At 41.6% G+C, this 26,208-nt stretch overlaps 1 protein-coding gene across 2 annotated transcripts in view; it reads right to left on the bottom strand.

Moving 5' to 3' along the window:
* Nucleotides 1-11,139: 11,139 nt before the first annotated feature.
* The window catches only part of LOC147023463 (kinesin-like protein KIF20A), a 42,952-nt gene continuing 27,883 nt past the window's right edge, over nucleotides 11,140-26,208 (bottom strand). Inside the window, exons 8-18 of one of the 2 annotated variants that reach the window (XM_085888879.1) lie at nucleotides 23,093-23,204; nucleotides 21,746-21,817; nucleotides 21,291-21,446; nucleotides 19,291-19,450; nucleotides 14,969-15,115; nucleotides 14,603-14,742; nucleotides 14,295-14,463; nucleotides 14,026-14,164; nucleotides 11,847-11,959; nucleotides 11,515-11,634; nucleotides 11,140-11,413 (exon numbers count right to left, since the gene is read on the bottom strand). In XM_085888879.1, the coding sequence (XP_085745005.1) occupies nucleotides 11,240-11,413; nucleotides 11,515-11,634; nucleotides 11,847-11,959; nucleotides 14,026-14,164; nucleotides 14,295-14,463; nucleotides 14,603-14,742; nucleotides 14,969-15,115; nucleotides 19,291-19,450; nucleotides 21,291-21,446; nucleotides 21,746-21,817; nucleotides 23,093-23,204 (1,502 nt within the window). In that variant the 3' untranslated portion in view covers nucleotides 11,140-11,239. The remainder of the gene's footprint in view (nucleotides 11,414-11,514; nucleotides 11,635-11,846; nucleotides 11,960-14,025; nucleotides 14,165-14,294; nucleotides 14,464-14,602; nucleotides 14,743-14,968; nucleotides 15,116-19,290; nucleotides 19,451-21,290; nucleotides 21,447-21,745; nucleotides 21,818-23,092; nucleotides 23,205-26,208) is intronic. The other variant, XM_085888880.1, reaches the window with a different exon arrangement.

The following is a 26,208-nucleotide window of genomic DNA, read 5'->3' on the forward strand; positions in this document are numbered from 1 at the left end:
GATAGAGATAGAGATAGAGATAGAGATAGAGATAGAGATAGAGATAGAGATAGAGATAGAGATAGAGATAGAGAGAGAGAGAGAGAGAGAGAGATTTTCTGACCTGACCAAGTATGCAAAATTGGATGGAGATCAGTCCAGCCATTTGATGTTAAGGTGCACACATACACTACCGGTCTACAGTTTTAGAACACCCCCATTTTCCAGTTTTAGTGAAATTTAAGCAGTTTAATGTTTCAATGTACTCTGAAATTAAAGCATAGAATAAATAAACAATTGCAAATAAAAAAGAAATCATGGAATTGTTTTGCTGAACAAAATTTAATATAAATTTTAGACTCATCAAAGTAGCCACCTTTTGCAGATATAACAGCCGAACATACTCATGGTATTCTTTCTTCAATGGAAATCAAATATTGTTCGGAAAGTTCTTCCCAACACTGTTGCAGAAGTTCCCACAAATGTGTTGCACTTGTGGGTTACTTTGCTTTCACCCTTGTGTCCAGTTCATCCCAAACCAGCTCGATGGGGTTTAAGTCTGGAGACTGTGCTGGCCATTCCATGATTTGAAACCTACCATCCTGTTCTTTTCTACTAAGGTAGTTCTGACATAGCCTGGAAGTATATTTTGGGTCGTTATCTTGCTGTAGGATGAACCCCTGACCAACTAGGCGTAGACCAGAGGGTATTGCATGGCGCTATAAAATGCTGTGGTAGCCATTTTGGTTCAGGGTGCCAGTCACTCTGTGCAAGTCGCCGACTGGATCCAGCAAAAGTGCCCCAGATCATCATGCTTCCTCCTCCATGTTTGACAGTTGGTGTCACACACTGATGAACCATCCTTTCGCCTACTTGACGGCGTACAAAAACCCTGCATGATGAACCGAAGATTTCACATTTTGATTCATCGGTCCATAAGACCTTCTTCCAGTTTTCAGTAGTCCATTGGTGGTGCTTCATGGCCCAGGCAAGCCTCTTTTTCTTATTTTGCCATCTTAGCAATGGCTTTCTTACTGCCACTCAACCTGTCAAACCTGCAGTTCAAAGTCTTCTCTTCACAGTTGAAACTGAGACTTCCTTACTTCGACAAGTGTTAAGCTGTGCTTTAAGCTGCTGAACTGTGAGCCGCCTATCACGCAAGCTGTTGATTCTCAGAAAGTTGTCTTCTGATTGTGGTGTGGCTTTGGGTCTGCCAGACGTTTTCCTGTCAGAGTTTCCTCCAGTTTCCAAGTACCTTTTGATGGTGTAGGAAACTGTACTCACTGACACCTTGGCTTGTTTTGCAATTTCTCGAAAGGAAAGACCGACACTTTTCAGGGTTATCATGATCTGTCTGTCTTCCTTTGTTAATTGTCTTTTTCTTGCCATTATGATAGCAATATACTACTTCCTGCAGTGCAATATTGTCCAAATAATGCTTCAGAGAGTGCAGCAACACAGTCTGTTCCAACACTGCTTTTACACAGACAGACGATTTGAAACTAATCAACAAAAGTTGGGACACCTGTCGGAATTGTTTGCATCAACTTTCAAGGCTTAATTTACTTCCATTGCTGCAGAACAGCTGCAGTTGCTAACGCATTACTTGTTCCATGAAAAGTGCCTTTTTTAACAACTCTGAAATTTACATTATTTTTCAGTTTTTGGTAACCTCAACTTTTTTAACCTCTCGCAGTTTACCACTTAGCTTTGTACCATTTCAGGTTATTCACTGGACTTGAACTACTTAAATTTCTGTAAAAACTGTAAAAATGAGGGTGTTCTAAAACGTTTGACCGGTAGTGTACATAAAGTGAAAAAGGGTCTTGTGTTGTGTTCCTTCCATGTGCTTTCATTTATTTTTCTGTTGATTCAAAGCATTGTACAGGGTGGCTTGAAAGTCACTTTAACCCTCCCCAGTAATATGTTCATTATTAAACTTAATACACAGGTTTTATCGTGCAGTACTTCCAATAATTAATCACTCACTGTATCTGTATGCTCTCTGTCATTCTGCTTGCACAAGTTCTCTTCAACATCTTGTGGAGTCACCTAGACGCAGGACGCCACGAATGCAGCGTGCAATTCTTCAATCATCCTCTCCTCATTTTTCGGCACTTCGTCCTTTGAAGCCCCATCAAGAGATGTCTGGAGTCGTTAGATATTTTGTGCCTGTGGGCTTTGATTGATGGCACATACATCCAAAAACTTTTAGAGACTGGGAAGGTGTGAAGCAAGACATCACATGATGCACAGCGCTGATCCATGTCAGCATTCAGTTCATTCATAAACGATAGATGTCAGCGTTTCAACTGAATTAATTTTTTTTAGTGATTTTGTGTATTTTTTTTTCATTGTGGTCCATGGTAGACCATGTTCCCTCGCGTTCTTGTTGACTTTTTTTCAGTGACTGATCAGCTTATGTCACCTCCTTCCTCCCTCACACTTCATTGTCTGCTTTGTTGAAGGTTTTCCAAAGCTGTCCACATTTGGGTAATTGTTTGGCTGGTTTGTGCACGAGTAACCAACTACTCTTCAACATTAAATTTGTCTATCATGCCTGACTCTCACATCAGTGTTGTCGCAGGCAGTGCCGGATTAAGCCTCGGCTGACCCTAAGGCACATTTTGAAATTTTAGAGAATGGCCTGAAAATTTTAAATTAGATCTCGGGCTCATGGAAATGGACCCCAGACAAAAGATGAACTGATTGAAGAACAAAATATTTAATACAAAAAAAAGACAAATATTTAATGTGAAAATAATTTTTGGCCCTAATTTTTGGCTGGCCCTAATGCATATGCCTTGTCTGAATAATGGTTAATCCAGCACTGGTCGCAGGGGAGGGAGGTGTGAGATTTCTATTTAGCAGGGGCAAAGTGACTTTCAGATTATCCTGGAATCTACTTTTGGGTGCTCTTCCATGTCCTTGTAAGGGGTTCCTGCTGTTGTCGATATGTTACAAGTGGACCCAGCACATTAAAGCTTCACCTCCCTCAATTCCAGAAACACAGGTGTTTGTGATTAAACAAATGGATTATTGTTCTTAATGTGTCCATAACTTTTGAGATATTCTGCTCAGACAGGGGGTGGAAACCCTTTCCAACAGCACTATTGGTGTTATTTTATGACAGCAGAAACTCTTGAAAATAAAATGTTGGAGAAACTGCGCTGCTTTTACCGAAGCGTGGAACTACTGTCCCTCGGGGAGGAATTTTTTCCCCCAAAGGGTCAAAGTGCCGCTCGCATTCTCTCTTTTCTTGTGTCCAGTTGTTCATTTGAACGTCTATTTCTCCATTATTGGTGAACAGAATTCGATGAAAATTGACAGATATGTCCGAGACACATATGCACAGGCACTAACTGAGGCCAAAGTGCGATTTCGGGCTGAGGAACGACCCTTTCGGCCCATTTTCTTTAAATATTTCTCAGTTATTAGTGAACCGAACCAAACCAAACTTGGCAGGTATGTTCTAGAGACCATTCCCCAGGCATTAACTGAGCCCAAAGTGCGATTCCTGCCCTTTGGGCCAAAAAATGCCCCTTTCAACCCATTTTCTTTAAATTATTTTTTTAAATTAAATGAGCTGGGCGATGCCCAACCCAAAGTTAAGTCGCAAATGATGATATGAAACTAGCCTCACTCTTGTGAGGTGTTCTGGTTTCTTTTTCTGATGAGATAAAAATTTTACCGAATTTCAAAACTATTTGTCGTCCGTGTTGTCATTCACCTGAGAGTTGGACGAATGAACTCCCACGGGGTATGTTCGCAATTCAAAGTTGTTTTGTCAACACCTGCTCCCTTAGCAGCGGTCAGTGGCTCAACCACTTGCACTATTAACATCGAGTCTTGAGGTTCTGTGGTTTATTGGCACCAAAGAGGATCTACAGGTAATTCCTGCAAAGGCAAAGTGACGACAATATCAGTATTATAGCCTTATAAATATAAAATCACAGGTAAATATATCACTTAGATACAATAGAACGGTACTCGGTATGGAGCATACCTCCGCCAAGCTGAACAGTTTGTTTTGTGGTCGACTGGACCCGAACCAAAAATCTTATCAGCTTGTTCTCGTCACCGACTCGATCCATCCACCAACATTTGTTATATAAGTTATAACCCGTCCACAACTTCTTGAAATATCGTTTTTAGTCTCGTCCAAAAATCTAATCAATTCGTCCTCGTCGAACACCCAACCTGTCCACTAGGTTTCATCTAAATCCGTCCATGACCTTTCGAGATATCCTGCTCACAGATGGGAGATGAAAACAACGTCCATGCACCTTCGGTGGTGGAGGTAAAAACACGGATGGGCCCAAACTCCATCAAATTAAACAATGCTATATGTGCGGTGGGTACCGAGAGGGAATGGATAATACTGGGACAGAAAAACCACAACCACACCTGTCATTCTCTGTCGGGTTCAGTCTCCCCAGCCCAACAGATGGACCAAAGGTAAAAGGGAGGTCAAGACTCAATTAGTGCCTGGTTGACAGGATTCCCTGAGCCCTTGGCTCGCTGGAGACTTCATCTTCACCTGGGAGTGCTGCAAGTTATCCGCAGGTGAGCGATCAAGGAAAGATTCAGATGACGTACTCAGGTGACATCCTATACCTGGGTTCATCCGTTCATCGTAATCCTGGAATTTGATGATGCTGTTAGCCGGCAGGTGGTGATATGCTGCCGTTCACCTAGTTACCATGCTGAGAAGGGGTTGGACTTATAACTGGGACACCACACCAGCACAAAAATAATTAAATAAATCACAATAACTAAAATAAAAACAGATTTCCGAATTTTCAAACGTGACATGTTCAGTAACCAAGCAGCTAGCTAGCGCTTGCCAAGCGAGCCGTTCCTTATCAACGGTTTCGAATCGAGTGGTAAAACCACTCGGTGAGCGGTCTAAAGAGATTTGGGAACTGAACACACCCCAGGAAGACAAAAAACAAGCTCGAATGAGCTAAGATCCTCGTCCTCTTAATTATGACGTCATGAAAACGAATATGACGTCATTGTGATGTATCAGGTTTGCGATAAATTATCTGTGCTAATGCCCGGCTTGATTCCCGCAAACAAAATTCAAACAGCTTGCCTAGTTTCAGAGATAATGGTATTGGCGATTTCCATTCGCGGCGATATTATGACGTCAACTTTTTTACTGGGAAGAATTTCGAAACTCGGAGATGGTTACTGCCTGCATGTGGGGTTTCTGCATATACATGGCAAGTTTCACGAATATCCGATGAAAACTCTGGGTTGTGAAACAAAAAATGTCAAAAAAATAGGAATGACGTCATAAAAAATTGATATGACGTCATAGTGATGTATCATATGTGCGGTAATTCATCTCTGCTAATGCCCTGTTCGATTCCCGCAAACAGAATTCAAAAAGCTTGCCTAGTTTCGGAGATAATTTTTTTAGACGATTTCCATTAGCAGAGATATTTTGACGTCATAACTTTTTTTCAAGGAGGAATTTTCAAAATCGGAGATGGTTACTGTCTGCGGAGGGAATTTTTACATATATATGCCAAGTTTCAGGAAGTTTCGATGAAAACTGTAGGCTGTGAAATCAAAAGTCCACAAGAACAACAACGTGAGTAAGACTTGGAGATCCTCCACGAGGATCTAAAAACATTCCTGTGTGAGAATGGCACGGGCACTCCATCCGTTTAATTATTTTAAAAATACAACACAAATCCTCAAAATAATCTACCCACCAACATTCAAACTCATAAACGTGCTGGTGGGTGATGTTTGGGAATTATTTCCTGAAAAAAAAGTATGTTTGTGTGTGGTGTGCGTCTTGGCATCAATATCAAGGTGTGGCAGGACCTTCAGAGCACTGCAGAAAATCACATTTTAACAATCACTTTATCGGGTGTAACGTTAGATTTCTGCACATCAAGAAAATTCCCGACAAACATGGAATACCAATTCAATAAGAGCGAGTCCAAACTAATGGGAACATTCTAATAGTACGTAATGAATAGACACACACACACACACACACACACACACACACACACACACACACACACACACACACACACACACACACACACACACACACACACACACACACACACACACACACACACACACACACACACACACACACACAGTCCAAGTCACGTTCAAACAGTGCGTCATAATCCATATACTAACGTGGGATGATGGAGGTTTCACCATTAGTCCTCGTTTTCGGTTTTATATACTGTGCTAAAGAAAGGGGCGATGCACTTGGGCTCACCTGTGAATCACCAAAATCTCACCAATTCGTCCTTGTCACACACCCAACTTGTCCACCAAATTTCATCCCGATCCGTCCACAAACTTTTTGAGATATCCTGTACACAAACAGACTGAAAACATAACCTGTGGACTGCACACCTTTGGTGGCAGAGACAACGATCACGAGAAGCCATTTTGTGTGAATATCGATATTCCACCATCCGGAGTGTGAGCGGTGAATGTGATCGGTCCAAATGACGTCATATTTTGCCCACCTACTCCTGCTAACTTAAAGGTTATTCAAAGTGCAAACAAGGCGGTTTATGTTCAACAGGACAGGTTGGGTGTGTGTCAAGGACAAACTGGTTCGATTTTGGTGAAGATCCAACTATTTTAATTTTAATTTTAAAAGTGATTCTTCATTGAGAGATATGGCCAAAACGATATATAGTAGTGCGTCGCATGGTATCTCAAAAAATGTATTGGGCCAGATATGTTCTTGTGGATCAGGAATTACGTGGCAGAGGTATGCTCTCTTCCGAGTGCCCTTCTAGTTTGTGTCCTTCATGATGTCCCTAAAAACATTGTTTCCTGTTTGGAATTATTTTTAATTTTGTTTGCCAGAAGAGCAGATAATACCATCACCTTACTCCTCGGTGCAGATGCCCCATCGGGACGACATTCTGTCCAATTTGTCGAATTGAGAGCCAAAGTTCTGCTAAAATACAGGCTCGTGTTTCAACTGGTTTTCTCCTGTTCAAAAAAAAAAAAGAGTCAATTCAAACTAAGCAGTTCCTCGATTACACAGACAGAGTGAACCAATTGCTTTGCCCGCTCTGTGCTACACACATTGGGGGGGGGGGGGGGGTAACAGTGCATCAGATGGGAATTTTGCTTCTCCATACCCTCCCTTCTTCCCCACCCCACATATTTCTGGCTAATATCAGTGGGTAGCAGCATGGAACATGACCTTTAATACAAGAAAATGACTAAGTCGAATCCTGCCATGTATTTGAGGCAAGACACTGATCAGATTCATGGTTTCATCTGCTGCAACCTTTTATTTTGTTTGACCATTTGGCTTTCAGAGGCAGAGAAGCCACTTTAACATTTTTCCATCATGCCAAATGCTTCAATGGCTTCTCACAGCTTCCAAAACTCGAGTGAAATGTGCTTTTTCCAATGTGGACTGGAGTTCACCCACCCCACCTGGATAGCATGTGACTAGAAGTTTAAAGATTTTCCCAGAAGACAAATGGGAAGACTCCACCTCCTTCGTGCTCACATGGTCATGATATTTACCCATTTGTCCCACACCAAGTCCATGTTTTATCTTCCTCTTCTCTTCCACAGAAGGACAAACTATTAACTCTAACCCTGCAATCTTTCAACACAGCAATCAGCTCCCAATGCTTGTCTCTCCCTAATCCCCACCAAAAGTAAAGCAAATGTTTTGGTTTTTTTTCATAAGTATGCTGATTGCCTCCATTTGTTTGTTTATTTGTTGCCTCTAGCCCAAACTGCTCAACCGATCGTTCTGAAATTTTCGGAGATTATGTTCAGTTTTGTAAAATTCAGTCGACCAAAAATATCAACATTGGCCAAATTTTCTAAAATCCTCATTTTTAATCTGATTGACTTGAAATTTGAACAAGATTTGCATTTCAGGTCAATGAATTCAACCACCCATTATTGATGAATAATGTCAATATAATGACATATAATGTGCAATATAATGTCAAGACATCAACACAGGCCTAATTTTTAAAATTGATAGATAGGGCCGAAAACTATAATACATCATTATATCTCAAAAATATCAAAAACTATGTTATGACAAAACTAAATGGATAAGTTGGTTAAGTGACAAGAACAAGCAGATTAGATGTTGGGTTCAGGTACAAAACGTAAACTGTTCAGCCTTCCGGAGGTGTGAGCTATACTGAATGCCGTTCTACTTTGTTCTGTTTTCCCCAAGTGTTGCTCTACGAGTGATTTTTCATGTGTTTTTCTCCGCAACTGCTTGTCGGATTGAGACAAAATTGTCACCACAGGAACGACTACTCGTGGAGAATATTTTAACAATTATGACGTCATAAGTCAGGTGGTGTGGCAGCCATGTTTGAAAAAGGAAAACCTTTGGATCTCCATCTCCAAAACCACACCAAGGAAAAACTGAAACCACACATGGCTGGTACTCGTCAAGGGGAATAAGTGTGATTTGTTTTTTTGCCTCCACTGATGAAGTTGCCGGTGGCATCATGTTTTCAGGTTGTCCGTCCGTGCCAATTTTCTCTTTCTCTGCAACCGCTGATCCGATTGACATGAAATTTTCGCTGTAGGTGCGACGACTCATGTATGTTAATGTTAATTATGACATCATAGGTCATGGGGTGTGGCAACCATGTTGAAAAAAAAATAACTGGACCTCTGTTTCTCCAAAACCATCCCCTGGAAAAAAATTGAAATTTGGCACATGTGACAAATTGGGAAATGTGTGATTCATGTGACAAATTGGGGAATTGAAACACCCCTTGGGGAATGCGCGATTTTATGATGTCATAGGTAGCTTCGTTATGACATAATTGCATACATTGAATGCTTTATCCGATCATTTTTGAGGGTCATCTAGGGCTAAATTAAATGGTGTTGGGGGAATTGATGTCCCTAATGTTTAAAAAATAAAATAAATATCTTCAAAAATCTTCTCTGAACCAGCTGAACAGATCGAGGTGAAACTCTATGAAATGAGAGCGAGAGAAGAACCTTCAGAGTTTAGGCTTTATTCCATTTGATTGGAGCCGCTTCTGTGGGCACACCGGGGAATACAGGTTCAGCTAGGAGTACATAAGCAGTAACGTATACATGTGCGATTAATCATTGCAGACTAAATCCGCGTAAGCACGGAGTTCGATATAATCTCCATTCTCACCAGTCAATGAGCACCTTCAGTCAACGAGCATCAAGTGAACAGCCGATGTAAATGGCAATGCCCCGGGGACAACCACTCCGTGCCGCGGAGACCTCCCCTTATACGCGAGACGCACAACATGTGATCCCGCGTCATGTCCCTCAATATGTATGACTGCCTATTTATGAGGAACAAAATGTTCACGTCATAAGTCACATGGTTTGGCAGCCACATTAGATTTACCCAAAAACCAAATATTTTTTTTTTAATCTCCAGAATGGCTGGACAGATCGAGGGGGAATTTCACACAAATGCTCCCCAAGCCTTAATGATACCAGGGTATTGACAAATAATTGATCAGTCACATGGTCTGGCAGCAATATAGGATTGAGCAAAAATGTTTAAAAAATTTTTTTTTTAATCTTGAACTACCTCATGGATCGACATGGAACTTCACAATTAAGACCTAATAGTGATGGGGAATGTACGTTTTAAATTTCAATCTGATGGTAGCCAAAATATTGAATTTTTTTTGAATAAGGTTCACTTGGCTGTACCTGGATGGGTTTGAGAGTGGAGGAACAGCACCTGAAATGCAAATCCTATCCAGGTTCCTCCTGATGACTTCATCTTTGCTTTTTGCTTGTTTAGGTTTCTTTTGATGACTAATGCCAGGATTGTACCTATTTGATTTGAATTTATTTTAACCCATTCTGAATTCAATTGAATAACAATAAATGTCATGGGTTGGGGTGAAGTGTCTGATCAAAGCAGGAAGTCTTGGCACCTCGTCATCACAGGTTCTAGTTTTGTGTTATTAATTACATAACACCAATACACAAGACAAGTATTCTAAGATTGCTTTTTTGTTTGTTAACCTCCACCATCGAAGATGGATGGAGGTTACCATTTTCACAGTCTCTTTGTTTGTTTGTGAACAGTATTACGGAAAGAACTCCTGGACGGATTTCGACGAAACTTGGTGGGAGGATTAGATATGGTCCAAGGATCATGCCATTAGATTTTGGACTTGGTCCAAAAAAAAAAAAATAATAATAATAAAATTTTGCAACTTTTTAAAAAAAAATTCGATTTTATTTGAATTTTTTTTTTTTGCATTTCAACATGTTTTAAGTGATTTCTACCCCCCCCCCCCCAAAAAAAAAATTTTTTTGCAACTTCTTTTTCAAAAAAATTTCGAATTTTTTTGGGCATTTCTACATGCGTGTCGATCTAGTTTAGTTTATTCAATCGTGTTTCAGTAGAGTCTGATCCGTTTTGACCTACAATGAATCGGATATCAGGTTCACTTAAGTGACCCAGCAGTATTGGTGGTGGAGGTTTTGCACTCTACCGAGTGCTCCCCCTCTAGTTTTTAATACGAAATAGGCAAAGTCTAGAAACTAACTAAAAACAGTGGGTTATCGGGTTGTTTCTTCATTTTGGTTCGTGTTGGCTCAAGCTTGCGTCGATCGCAAACAAATTTTTAATCGCCCAAACATTCATTGGGAGCGGTAGGGGGCATGTATTGCAAAGCAATTCACTCCCCCCCCCCCTTGTCCAGCTGTTCTTCCTGTGGATTTATTGGCATGCGAGCTCGTTTATAAAATCATGCTCTTCAATTTATTTCAGTGAAAGCAATACCAATCAGGCCACCTAAAATATCAGGAAACCATTTTCCATATTTGTAAAACCTAAACTATATTAATGACAGACTTTCTTTGCACAGTTTTAACAATATACCTTATTTTTAAACATAGGAAAGCCGACATTCCAGTTTATTCAATTTACACCTTTTAATCCAGCTTTCCTGAATCCAAGTACAACGGTACAATTTATTTTACAAAGTTTGACCATCAAAAGCAACTGGCAGCGATTAAACAAATTGAACCCCAACAAACCTTTTCCATTACCAAGTTCAACACTTGTCCTCTCCTGGCAGCTTGGACAAAGAAAAACAAATGCCACAACTCGCATGGTTGGAAACCACATTAAAAACAACCGAGAACTCATTTAAATAATATCAACTTTATTACAAACTGATCAAAGGTTTTAAAAAGTAAACCAACAAATAAAACCATAGAAACTTCTCTGTACACTCCCACATGATCACAGCATCGTTTTCTTATTTTTGGGCATCTGGAACGATAGAGGACTGGGGCTTGTGCCTTGGCCTTTCGCAGACCCAGAACGTGCCTGACCACCAGCCAAGCAGTGGCGCAATCCAGTTAGGGCCTTCTTCATAGAACGAGGGTACCGCTTTGTTTCAACATTCATAGGCATCTTTTAAAAAAAAAAAAAAAAGTTTCGATAAAGGAGTTGGAACGTCAGGAAGAATGCCATAGAAAAATCGTACATTGGAACAGGCAGGAAACTTTGCTCACCTGGGGCGCACCCACATTACGAAGGGATTCCAACTGTGCTTGCACTTCCCGGAGCTGCGCCTTTGCTTCTTCTCGACTCCGAATTGCCTCCTGCGATTCAACAACTCTTGCTTGCAACTCCTGCACCAATAAAGGAATTTACATTTGTGGAAAGTTTCAAGATCGATTTTCACTCATTGTCAAAATGCTTTCATGCTTTCCTCCATTGGTGCTCATCCAATGTCATCAACAAACCCCTCCATTTTTTTCCCCACAAGTGGACTTTTGTACAATACATTTGATTTAGAACTGTATAGCATCCTCTGAAACCGTACTTCACTTGTAAAAGCTACCTTCAAGGCCTCCTCGAGTTTCTGCTGAATCTCAAGGGGGCCTGGGGAAGCACCCAAGAAATCACGCGAGAGCCTTCTTTCAGACCAGTAGACCATTCGGTATCTCTCCAACTCTGCCACACCATATCACAACATACAAAAGCCTATTGTAAAGACAGCAAATACTATTGAACCATTTGGTCTGCAAATCTACAGAACCAAAGCAAGGTAGACTTGTATCGCAAAACAATGTACAACTGTTTTCGCTAAAAAAATTAAACGGGAATCTCCACAGCACACCATGACTCGGTACTAGTCTTACCGAGTCATGGTGTGCTGTGGTAAGTTGCAGTAAGTAAGTTACTGCAACTTACCACAACAATTAAGGAAACTAGTAAGTTGCAAATGGAACCTGTGCCAGTCTGACATTGGACCTGGTTCACTTTCTCAGTCACAAATTAGGGATTGCATAATATAGTACCATCATTTGCCTGGATTGCACTGCTCCGTCTGTGTGCACAATGCAGTCTCTGCTGATCATACCTTCTGCAATGAGCTTCACGTCTCTTTGTACTTTCTCCTCCAGCATATTTTTGCAAACCGATTCATTTTGCCACAAAACCCACGTTCTTTACAAAATGCTGGGCATGCTCGCTTATCGACCCAGTGGATTCCACCAAATAACTTTCATAAAATGCTTCCTGGACACACTTTCCTCGAATGGTCAATGCGTGACATCTTCCTTTATTCTGGTGAGACATGTAATCAACACCTTCTGCTTTGACGGCCATTGTACCCGCAACACCAAGTTGGAATGATGAGAACTTTCTTCAAGTCGGTCCCTTTTGCGGAACAACCTGGCTTGTGCTTTGTGGTTGCTTATCACAGCAACGCAATACAAAGCGATCTCTAATCATTTCTTCCTCCAACGTGCCAAATTTACATGGTCCTGCCAGTTGCCAGAGTCTGACAATGAACTGTTCCACTGGTTCATTTGCTTTCTGAGCAGTCCTATGAAAAACATAACAGTATACATTGTGTGCAGGAGCAAAATGGTCAGTGAAATAATGAGGGTCTCCTGACTGGCCTGGCATGAGGGTTAAACCTGACCGTTTCTGCTTGCATTTGTAACCAATCTCTCAAAGTAGCAACTTGCACTCGTCTTGGCTTGCCATAATAAAATTTTAAAACAGCTTTTTTTAACCAATTCTGATTCAACTCACTATTACAGTTGACCACACTCGGTGGTGGCAGCATATCCGCTCACCGTTTACTCAAGAGTTGAGATTTCTGGCAATCTGTCGTATCCGTCGCTAAACCACCAGATCCAGTCCCAACAGCTGCTGGATCGATGTTTTTATATTTCTGACACCACGTTTCCATTTGTGGCTTATCCAGAAAGAACATACTTCGTACCAAGAAGTCACCAGACCATGGCAAGTGCCGTCACCGTTTATTCCGGCTTAAATACCAAGCCCCTTGCGTCCCCCATGCATGCGCACATTAATGGACAAACAAATATACAGTAGATGCAACATATAAACTCTCATTCAGCAATCCATGTACCATCAGAGTGCAGCGCCCGGAGAGCTGCCAAAGGGATTACTTTGACAAGATAAAACATCGTCATCGCCGAACGTTATGTGCGAGCTATTAACTACACATGCCGGAAGCATTTCAGGATTGGGGGCAATGGGGAGGTGAAATGCACAAAAAGGCATAACACAACACACAAACACCCATTGGGAGAACACTTGGGAGGGTGGCAAACTAGCCCAAAAGAATAGTAGGCCTCGTGCGTTAGTATTCAGCATCGTCATGTGATCAACTGGAGAAGCTATCATTATATTTCACCAAAACCATCAGTATGGCATGATCATCATCATCATCATCATCATCATCATCGTGCCATGTATTTACACAGTCGACATTGCTTTCACTGCTCGGACGATCATAGTCATCTTCATTTTATTCTCCATAATCACAGTCAATCTTCGGTATTACCATCTTTGCTCTCCTTGCACTGCCACCCACACCCATCATCTTGTAAGTTAATCAAGTCCGACCCAACACCTTACAAACCAATAAAACCAATGCACCGTTTCACCATCAAGAACTGTGGAACAAACCCCTTTGCTGATGGATGTTACATAATAAGCATCAAAATCTTAAAGACGTCACATCGGCAACTATTACATACCTGCAGCCTTCTGTGCCAACTCGTGCTGGGAAGCTTGTAGTGAGGCTTCAGTCTGACCCAGAGCCTCAGTCATGGACACCAGCTGGCTATCTTGCTCCTTCAGTAAATCTTGTTGCTGTTTCAACTGTTGTTCAAGTGCCTGCGTAAAATCACTTGGTTTAAAATGAGGGGACCCCCCCCCCCCAAAAAAACACAAACACAAACAACCCCCCCAAAAAAAGAAAACAGACAAATGAATCAAGCAGGTTTATGTGAGAATTATTGCTCACCCGTATGCGCGTTCTCTCTGTGTGCAGTTGAGCAAGTGTGACAATATGGTCGTCTGGCCCAGTGCGTGCCGCTTTGCGTTCCACATACTGTTGCATCGCATCTGTGTAGAGCTCCATCCGTTGCTCCCACCTCTCCTCCGTGGCCTGGCGCTCTTCTTCCAGCTTGTCACTGCAATGTATGACCAAAGAATGCTCGTTCAGAAATTGCGGATGCAGAAGTGACAGTTTGTGTGATGCATGATTCTGAAGTCAAGTCCAACCATTAATGAAGAACCCCCCCACAAAAAAGGCACTTCCCTTGGTCCTACCTCCAGAATTTCTCCAGGTCCAAAAACTGTTTTGTCATGTCTTGCACAACTTCTTGTCTTACTCTCCAATCCACCATTATTTTTTCCTTCCTCTCATCGATTAGTTGTCGTTTCAATGCCTCAATCACCTCCAAGAGATCCTGCAGAAAGCAGCGTCCGGCTGTTTAGGTGCCTTAAGAGAAAATAGTTGAGACTAGACACCGATGAGCATTGCACAAGGTCATCACAGAAAGGGCTCCAATAATGTCGGGATGTTGAGAAATTGAAAGTTTAGAGGAAAAGTCAGATGGCATTTCAAGTTTACACCGACGCCTTTGACGAGAACCTGCTGAAGTAACCATCTTCGGCTCATTTTGGTCAACGCACCTCAGTCTCAACCGTGCCATCATCGGCAGATCCTTCCTCCGGTTCAATTGAATGTTGCAGTTTGGAGTATCCCGTGACCAAAGCCATTTCACGGGTCGTGAGACGCAGTCCCACGGTGGGACTCGGACACACCTGTGCACTCACCACCTACACAAGGGACGTGGTTGGAGATTCGAGCATGACACTTGGTATTTAAAAAAATAAAAATAAAAAGTTACAGCAGAAAAAAAATAAATAAATAAATAAAAAAAAAACATTGCTCGGTTTCAGGCGCTCAAAAGCATTTTATGTACATTGTACATATAATGGCTGCAAAAAACTGCTCAAGGCTGTTGCCAGCAATGTGTGAAATATGAAACAAAGCACAACCTCAACGAGTCGACGCTTTCAGACCAATTGTGAAGGAAAATGAAAAATCAAAAAATTAAAAAATTTAAATACGTGAACACAAAAACAAATCTCCATGAAAGGCATCAATCTGAAATGTGCAAAACAAAACGAACAGTTATTTAAAGATAAAAGTCCTAAAGATAAAAGTTCAAGCTGGTGTTGGCTTAGCAGTTATGGTAGTGGCTTGGCATCCTCAGGTCCTGAGTTCAAGCCCTGATAACCGCTGAATTAACACCAGGGGGTTGACTCAGCCTGTCATCCTTCCGAGGTTGGCGAAATGAGTACCGGTCTAGCAGCCAAAAGGATGCACACGAAGGGAATGGGGTATTGACGGATTGATTAAATCTGGTATTGGTGTGACACAGGCATGATGGGCCGAATGGCCTCCTCCTGTGCCTCAATTCCTTGCAAAATATTTAAAGAATAAAAATATCAAATTTGTACTTTTAATTCACTTATTTGGTAAAATAGTTAAATAATTACAGCATTGTACATTTGGGGGGGGGGGGGGTTTAGGGGTAGGTCGGCATTCAAAAAGTTCTACAAACAATACGCAATTGTCCAAGATGAGCCAAAAAAAAAGTACACATTGCTCCAAAAAGACCTGGACAACTTTAGTTGTTAATACATTTGTGCCACAAATGATATAATACAGAAACTGATAAAAAGTTTTCTTTATTTTCAGGTCTGATGGTTAAATGCAAAATAAAATGGCGACTCTACGGGAGAAAGCTCAGTGCGTCGAACGGTTCATCCAGACAAGATCCGACACACAAGTTCAGCGTAATTTCCGTACAAGGTACGGAAGGATTCCGCCATTGTGGACTAGTATCAGAGAGTGGGACAAGAGGTTTGAGGCGAAAAGTTGTCAGATACAGAAAAGTACCGGTTGACCAAGCACAAGTGCAGCAGACGTTGAACAAGTGTGTGAATCATTTCAACAAAGTCCCAGAAAATCAATCTGATGTGCATCCAGAGAACCGGGTCTACCAACCACCACTGTACACAGGATTTTGCATGAAAGATTGAAGCTTTATGCCTAGAAGGTGCAGATTCTGTGGGAACTCAAACCAAATGATGGACCCAAACATAAGGCGTTTGCCTTGGAAATGCTCAGTCGCATAAAGGATGACGAAGATGACCTGAGAAAGGTCATGTTTACAGATGAAGCTTGCCTTTGTGTATCGGGGAAGGTCAACCAGCACAACGTGAGGATCTGAGGCTATGAAAAACCCCACGTGGTCATTAAACACATATATGACTGTCCAAAGGTCAATGCGTGGTGCGGTCTTCATGACCGCTTGGTGGGTGTGTTTTTTTTTTTTTTTTGCGAATGATACAGTGGCCTCAACAATTTAAACGACCATCTTAGAAGGAATTGCCTTCCCACAGATTGAAGACCAGCAACCCGATATCATTTTTCAACAGGACGGCGCTCCCCCTCATTGGCCTTAGTCATTTGAGCAGTCCTGCATGAAAAAAAATTCCAGGTCGCTGGATTGGATGAGACAGACAAACTGCCTTGCCTCCATGATCACCAGATTTAACCCCCCCCCCCCACCAATCCTTGATTTTTTTTTTCTGTGGGGGTTTGTCAAGGTTGTGTACAACACCAAGGTGGCAAACTTGCAGCATCTTCTTTCTCGGATCACAGCGGCTGGTGCTCTGGTGGCCACAAACATGCCGAGCCAAACATTGCAAGAACTTGTGCACCACCTTGATTTCCTTCCGCATGATAAACGGAGCTCACATCGAAGTGCGTTAATAATGTGCACAAAACTTTACGAGTTTCGATATTATTTAAACCATAGGGTATCGTCGTATCATTTGTGGTTCCAAATATAACAAAGTTGTCCGGGTCTTTTTGGAACATTCTGTATAACAAACAAGGTAATATATGCACAAACACGTGGACAATTTCCAGATTGTATGGAAAATAAGTGAGTTGGTGTCAGAGTATGGTCCAAATACAGTGGTTGCAAAACTGAACACCCTTATGATTGCAATTATTCATATTTGTGGAATCTCCAAAGATAAAATGTTTAATAGTGCACTCGTGATGAATAGAATTCTTCAAAACAAAATTGAAAGCAGTCCATTCATTCAGATTACCCTGAAACCCATCCCACCCACACCTACAGTAAGTAAGGTCTCCTGCAGAAAGAAATGTGGCGACATGAATCGCCATTGGCTCGCAAAGCCAGGTGATTCATCGATAAAAGCTCAAGGTACCTGGACACTGGCGAATAAGTATTCCATCTCCGCATGTGAAATGACCTTCAGGGTGCCTCGGACCAATTCACTATTGGTGCCCAAGTCAAGTCGTTGCCCCTTTACAATGCCAACACCCACATATGAACCTTTTGATGACAAGACTGCACACTTAATATTTTCTGCATGTACAATACAGAGAAGTTCACCTGTCACCTGGCTGCATCGGGAAAATCGATCGTTTAATGCAACCGCGTTGGACCGATTCTGTGCCATGGTGGTCAATTTTATTCATTTATTCCCAAATGAGGCACTTGTACAATGGTCCCTTTATTTGGAAGGGACTGTGTTCTGAAGTTCAGCTCAGTCCAAGTCGCAGTTGTGTCGTTTTAGCTTTGTTCCAATTTGCTGTATCTGCTTAACAAAAAAAAAAATTCTGACTTCATAGAAAAAAAAAAACAAATGAACAAACAAACCATCACAGCATCTTCATGGTGCTTCTTCCATTCCTGTAAAACAATTATCATACCCTATCTCTCCATCCCCCATTAAACCCATCTCAGGGCACCTAGTGGGGCAGATAACAGCAATTTTTTAGGGGAATCGTACAAATGATGATACAAGCATCAAATGACACATTTGTTCTCCAGGGCTTTCTGATCAAATCTGCCTGATTGGCCATTTTAAAATCCAAGTTTTGAAAAAAAAACTTCAAAAAAGTCAAGATCACAAATCAATGTTGGATGCTGGCTGAGATTGGTGAACGTTTCAGAAACATCATCAAAGACGTTCCAAGTCTGCCATGCAGTTTTCTTCCCTTTACCGCTGAAGGCAGACATGACGTCACATCCAGTGAACGCATGGAAGTATGGGATCCCTCGAGCTTTCTCAGGCCCTATTGCAGAAACTACCTCATGGACTGGAATCCGTAGCGCCTTGCCTCCTTGGCCAAAGGCAATCCACATGTTCTCAAGACCTAGTTCCTGTAAGGATGGCAGTACAGATATTGCTATGACTAGTATGTCCATGTCATTAGCCTGAATGATAATGGACTTGCTACCATCCATCGTTGCATCCCTGGCATGTACAAATACTCGAGTGTCAGCTTCTTCATGACAACATGGAGACAGCATCCAGTGACTTCCTTGTGTTGCTAATGGCATCTTCTCCTTTTGTGACAACGACTGTGCTTCACACATCTTTTCCGCAAGGAAGTGAAACAGCTCAGTCTTGTTGCTGTCATCTCGAAGAAAGCTTCTCCAGTTACTTGGGGTCTTACTGGTTCCTGTCACTCTTCTTCTGATTCCTTGCCCCCTTTTCGACCTTGCCTCAGACTTCAGACTTGACTTCTTGTACACATCAAACACTACGTCCACCCTCTCGTACCTGGCACCATAGAATTCCACCTTTGGGATGATGTCTTCTTTAGCTTAGTCATCAAATATCTTTGAAGTCCGTGGAGGTAGGGCATTGATAAGTGCTGAGCCATCAATGATGACTGCATCTCCCCCTTGGTTCTCTGTCTGGGATGTTCACTTGTGCTTCAAGAATTTCAGCCAGCTGTGACTTGAAAAATTTAAGTTTTTTTTTTTTTTTTCAAAATTTGGATTTTCAAATGGCCAATCAGGCAGATTTGATCAGAAAGCCCTGCAGAACAGAAATGCTAAATTTGATGCTTGTATCACAAGTTGCACGATTTTTCTACAATCTACTACACTAACCTGTTTGGCCACAGAAGAGAATTTGAGGACATGTAGGCTCTCATAATATGAAGCACAAGGACTGATGTTTACAACCATGGAAGCTTGGCCATGCCCACAGAAGAAACCTTGGAAGAGACGGGTCAGCTTGCTCTCACGGAAGGGCACAACTTTTCGAAACCTGTTTTGGGGTATGACAAGGCAAATGAAGTGCAGAAAAGCCATTTCGCTCATGTATTGTTACCCTAACCCAGCCTCTTTTCACACTGAGAGCAGGTCATACCAATTGGGCCAACCCCAAGATCATTCTGCCAGGTAGAAGACTTTACAATGCAATCACAAAACTAGATCACATTAATGTGAGATTCAAGGACGATGGCTTCGTTTTGTGACTGTGGATCAGGAGCCGACAGATCGAGATTGTAGCCATTACCAAACAGCACCTTCAAATTCCCAGAGGCATCGCCTTCATTCCAAAACAAAGCGTACAATACCAATTGGTTTAAAGAAAAATAAAAGCGCTACATGAAGGTGATCGGTCGAAGGCAAATGAGGGTCTCGTCACCGGGACATTTCGGCATAGAGCTTGCTGCAAGACATGGGGATAATTATGTTGGAGCAAATAATTTGTGCAAGAACAGCAATTAGAAGGAAAAAAATGAGAGTTAGGGGCCAAGTGGAGGAGAAGACAGAGGGAAAAATTGATTTCCATTTTGAAAGAAGTGGAAAGTTGAAATACCCCACGTCAAGAAAAACTCAAGGGTTGTTATATACAGAACAGACATTGCAAAATTAATTAACCTCAGGTGGGAATAAGTGCAAATAAAGAGGAAAAGCCAATTGATAATGGGGAAAGTAATAGGCCAGGGGCCAGTGGGACCTATCTTGTACCCCCCCCCCCCCGTGACAATTTTTCACTGATACCACAGTTTTCATATATATCCCAAGTATCAGAAAAAGGATGTTCCCAGAAAAATAACTCATTCACACTATGATTTATTAAGATGTTTGCATGGCAACCAATCAAAAATAGACGAATCTCACAAAGATCGGCAAAATGTCAATATCTGTCAAATATAAACATAAAATCACAAAATTGGTGTCAAATTAAAGCTTACACATTTGCATATTAAAATATATTTTGTTTATGCTAATTAGCTAATTTGCATATTCATTAAATTTGACTTCAAGACAATAATTCCCACAAAAGTGCAAGAATTTCCATTTTCTTTCCTTGCAATTACCACATGTCAGTTTTTTGTCAAAAGTGTTGCCAGATACAAGCCAGGTTGGCAAAAAAAAAAAATAGTAAAATGTTTGAATTTTTTAAAGTAGGCTAATTAGCAAAAAACACAAAGCACAATGAATCGTTCGAAAATCATGCGAAATCAGATTAATCAATAGAATTCATTACCTGGGCCTGATATAATACATAACTGAGACTTATGATGTCTGTTGGTATTTAAGGGAAACATAACTATTTTCTGTTTGAGTAAAAGTAGTGGAAATAATTTTAAATGCATCGATATGCTAATTAGGATCCGCCATTATGGAAATTCTCATTTTTGTAAATATCTCAACTTCTGGTCCATGGAAATTTGTAAATGAGGAATCTACACATACGTTTGGAGGGTCAAGGAATAAGGTGAACACATTTCATTTGTTGTCAGATGTAGAATAATGTTTGGATAGCTTAATTACATGCAAAAATGGAAACGGTTTAATAAAGCATAGTGCGAATGAGTTATTTTTCTGGGAACATCTTTTTTCTGATTCTTGGGATATATATGAACACTGTGGTATCAGTGAAAAATTGTGGGGGGGGGGGTGGGGTGCAAGGTAGGTCCCACTGGCCCCAGGCCTATAACCAAATACGAAAAAAAAAAAAATCGAGGTTTACATATATTCAACAGGCACGACACAGCAAAGCAAAGATGGGGAGAGTCATTGGTAAGATGTGCCAATGACGTCTGAGTTTCAGGTTTGATTGCTCAATTGAATAAATCTCAGACAAGCAAGACCTCTGCAGACACCCAAGCTGGTTGCTCCTCAAGGCATGAATGCACTTTCCCAGTGTCATGAGAGATGTGTTGATATTGCCCCCCTCCTTCAGCCGATCTCCAGTAGCCTCTGAGCAGTTTGGACGCTCCGACCCTGCCAGATCACACAGGCTTAATCTGCAGGGAGCGTTAAAAAAAAAAATAGAATTTAAAAAAAAAATAGAAGGCAACTCAAGCTATTTGTGCAGGTTACAATTTACCAACACTAATTAAATTTTGAGATCACAAGATGACATTTTCAAGCTAAACACCAGGACGACATTTCATAGCTGAATCTGGATTCAATACCTCTCGGCTGTCCTACCAGCACAAAAAACTATGTGTAGCAAAAGCCACTCATGGTCAATAAGCAGAGCAGGTTAATTTGGCAGAAAAGGCCACACCGATGCCATTGGTAGTTTCAAGAGCAAACTCACTCGCTTACTGTGACATCTTGTCCACGTTCATTCTCACAAATCCGGAGCAACCGTAAAGAGAAAATACTGTGGCTGCGTGAAAGGAAGGAAAAGAAAAAACATTTAATAACTGGGGCATAATGGTTAAAGCATCTGCTCAGAGTCTGGGAGGTCGGCGGTTCGAATCCCGGCCGAATAATACCAAAGAGTTTAAAAATGGTACGTGCTGCTTCCTTGCTTGATGCTCAGCAGTGAAAGAGATAGAACACTGACGAACAACCATAGATTGGCAATCATAGCACAAGCTTGACGGGCTGAATGGCTTCCTGTGTTAGAGCTCTCGTAAGACAACTCGTTACAATGCAGAGCAGGTTGAACACATGAACCTGGAATTTAGATTAAAACATTGCATTGTGCTCTAACCTATAAATAAGTTATTATCTTGCCAAAACGAAGTTTTTGCAAGATATGTTAGTCAGCTTGTACGTTTTTTATTTTTTTTATTTTTATTTTTATTTTTTTGTTTGTTTGTTTGTCTGTCTGTAATCACGTATAAAAAAAAATTCTGCAGAGCACAGTTATCATTTGAAATTTTTGTAACTTCGCATATCAGAGGCCTATAGAGGTCCCTTTCAGCGCATAAAATTTTGAAGGTCAAGGTCAAAGGTCAAGGTCACTTTGTCGCAAATCAGGGGAGTCGACGAAACCCTTATTTTTTGAGTAATTTTGATCGGATAGTCTTCAAACTTCATGGGAATATAGTTCATGGTCTGGCGCTCAGCTGATTAATTTTTGGTGGCGATTGGCCTTGACCTTCATGGTTAGCGCCTGAGGTCAAACATATTTGACCCCAAGGTCAAATTTTCAAGTTTTAGGAACCATATCGTGTAGTACCTCAAATTGAACACCTCGATGAGTGCTTTCTAGATATGTCAAGCTTGAGACATTATGACGTCATTTAGTGACGTTTTGAGGCAAACGCATATTTTTCATGGTTACTCTGTAGAACGATTCTCATCGGAATCTCTCGTAGGCAGATATTCCTCAAGGAGTCGCTCCTGGTGGATAGCAGCTCTGTTCACCTCAGTGTGACCTTAAAGAAGTCACACGTGGTCACCTTTTGGCAAGATACGGGTCACCCTGCGGGTGACATTGGTTTTTAATTATTGGCTTATCTAGGACCAATTTGCATTGGTCGATTCACCAAAATAAACGGGATGAAATTTGAAACATGAAGACCTGAATGCAAAAAAAACTAATGAAATCAAAGATCAACGTTCAGAGGGCTTTGAAAGGAGCAGGATGCAGGACAAATTGATCGACGATTTGGAAACGGTGATGGTACGAGTTTATGGAGGGCTTGCTTACCTGCGGCTTGAGTTCTGGTTCAAGCGAGTACTTCCCATACTCTGATTCTTTCGGCCAAGCATCAACAAATGCTGTGCCTGCTCTGCGTTGTTTACCTTCACCCAGCGAATATCTAACACACAAAGAGAAGGATCCTGAACAATTAAGGAAATGAGTATGTCATTACTAAAAAGCATGCAACAGAGGTGTGCCCCAAGTTTGACCTCGCCATTATTACTATCACAATTACTACTGCACCTTGTGGCATCTGCCAGGCAACACTTTTAGCCCAAGTCTTTCAAGAGCTGGCTGGCCAGGTCTGACATTTGACAGAAGGTTGAGATTTGGAATCTGTTCTGGCCATCAACGATAACTCATTAACTCTTCACCAAGGACACCATGGGAAATATAGCACCCACAAGCTAATGCTGGTATACCTGACCCCATTTGAAGTCCATCCCATTAATGGCACACAATGACGCTTTGCCCTGCCTGCGAAACACCAGAATGGCAGTTTATAGTTGGTTGAGATTCAAACCCAAGACACACACAGATTAATGCCCTCCAAAGCAGCAAATGCACTTTTATCAATTTCTGTGAGGCTGCCATGGCTTACAACTGTTTGGTCAACATGATGCAATATCAATGTCACTTGGTTCACAGCCATTCATCCTTCATCCAACAGTAAAACCTTGCGAGGTGCAAGTCCTCCCAATTAATGAGACTTGCCATTTTTTACTTGTGATATGTCATCAGTCCACAAGAGTTCTGTGTTGCTGCGGTTGTTGGGGGGGGGGGGAGAGGGTCGATTTTTGAAATGTGCACACATTGGTCGGACAGCTGCCAGACCACACCTGCCCTACCATCAGTCACTTGACTCCACCCACCATCTCACCCAACCAAAACGATATGGCCACCATCTTGGTCTTCTGGTGGGCCCAACATATTAGGCCTATGGGCCTCTGATGATACACTGTCTGGGTTTGTCGAGTCAGATTTCCATTGGCTTTGTTCGGGTCGAGTGTTAGTCACAATTAGGTACTGCAAAAAAAAAAAAAAATCTAATCATATGTCAAATAAATAGTAAGGTTTAATCAAGCCCATCAAAACACACAGCAAGTCAAAGTTAAATTACTAAAAGTAGCCTTACATCGTTTTTGAATGGCCCCAAATTGGGGTTAAACAATTCCTGACGGACAAATCAGCTTGTTCTGATATAACCATGGCGGAGGTTGGAATGGATGACAGGTGTAGAATTGATATTTTCATTGCACATTAAATGTGTGTTTCCCAATCGGTCAGTCACCAGATTTTAAAAGCCAATTCACTCGCACATAAATAGAGCTCCCGTTCCTCGAATGACCACGGACGTCGGACAGTGTCTGTTTTTATGAGCAAAAGGTGTACGACAACAGAGCGGGATGGGCGCACACATGCACACACTTCAGAATCATGATGAATCTTCTTCATTCAAAGGGAACACAGATTGGATACGGCACAATCTTAATGAGACAGACCATAGAATGTAATCTGAGCCGTGGGTAATAATTTTTTTTATCTATTTTTATTCTCAGATCCAGCTTTTACCATGTAGCTACATTAGACGTGAGCAGGGATGAGGGAGTTGGGTGAACAGAGGAGGTGAAAAATATATATTTTGAGTCGTGACCACAGTGCGGTCATTGCTTTTCCTCTGGATGCTAGAACTGCCATCACAGATTCTTCATCAAGTTACAGCGAAGTTTCAAACAAGGATCAAGCACACAATTTAATTATGAACATATCTAGAAGGTTTTTTTTTTATTTTTTTTGAATACAGAGTCGAGGTTCATGGATGATCGAGAAAATAATGAACCAGGCCAGAACAGAACAAAAAATAACAAAGGTAGTAAGGTGGGGAACGAAAAGATCTGTAAGAAGAAAGGACAGGGAAGAACTAGAGCAAGGGGAATGGGATGAGGACACAGGGGATGAAGAAGATGGATACAGGTGCACATCTCAATCACAATAGTGGCCGAAGCACAAAATGAACAAAAATTAAAATAAAAAAATTCATCCGAAGAGGGTGAGGGAGTGAAAGCCCAATAACCTGGAACCATGGAAAGAGATCGACTTGGGTACGGTTAATGAGGGTATAAACAATCATTGCTATGCATGGTGGATGACCAAAGATGGTGGTGGTGAACAGCTGTCGTGAAGCAATAGAGGGAAGAAAGGTTCAGCAGACGAAGGAAGTTGGCTCCACAGGCAAGAGGAAATGAACGAGCAGTGAGCCTCGATTTTGGGAGTTCCACGAGAAGTGGGTTATAAGCAGAATAGATGCATCTGCTGAAAAAAAAATAGCCACAAGACACTGCAGCCTTGACAGGAGAGATGAGAAACCCTTAGAGATTGCTTCGACGAGAGTAGAGGAAGCAAGCCATGGAAGGTTGTCTTGGATGCTATTGGCACAGTTTGGAGAGCAATTGGCAGGTGCCATTCTATCAAATGCTCAAGCAAGATATGTCCAGAGACATCTTTAACGAGCCTGCACTGCATACAAAAATAATAATAATAATAATTTAAAAAAAGAAAAGCTGAGTTGGATGATTAATTAGGTCTCAATGGATGCGGGAATTTGGTTTGTTTGTACGAATGACCTCTCTACAGCTCCATATCCATGAATGTCTGAGGCCGATGGGGTGGGGAGTTAGAACACCGAATGGATCACGATGCAACCGTTTTCAAGTGGATGACATTGCGTAGAGATCGTGCCGAATACACACATCGAGGTGAGGAGTTGTCAGAATTGAAGCTCACTCAACACGATCATGCACACAAAGATGCAGGAAGACGAGAAATCCATTCAACACATACTGTAGCAGTCTGTGGTGACAACTGGATCAATAAAAAAGGTCACTTGGCATCTGGCGTCATCGCACCTGATGAGGTGAAGGTTCATCTCCTGAATGCACATGCCAGAGGGATTGAATCAATAAAGAGGTTTGCCAATGACCAACTGGACATCATTGGCAAGAACAATTTCTTCGAGCCGATAACCCCAGCTTCGACTGAAGACATTTTCATCTGGAGGAAATCCCAAATGTGGGCGATCCTTATCCAAGACAGATGTGTTCAAGTCAACCAGAGAGATGTTT

Source organism: Eptatretus burgeri, chromosome 7 (genome assembly GCF_056783735.1).
Source record: "Eptatretus burgeri isolate ZD-2024b chromosome 7, Ebu_testis_v1, whole genome shotgun sequence".
NCBI lineage: Eukaryota > Metazoa > Chordata > Myxini > Myxiniformes > Myxinidae > Eptatretus > Eptatretus burgeri.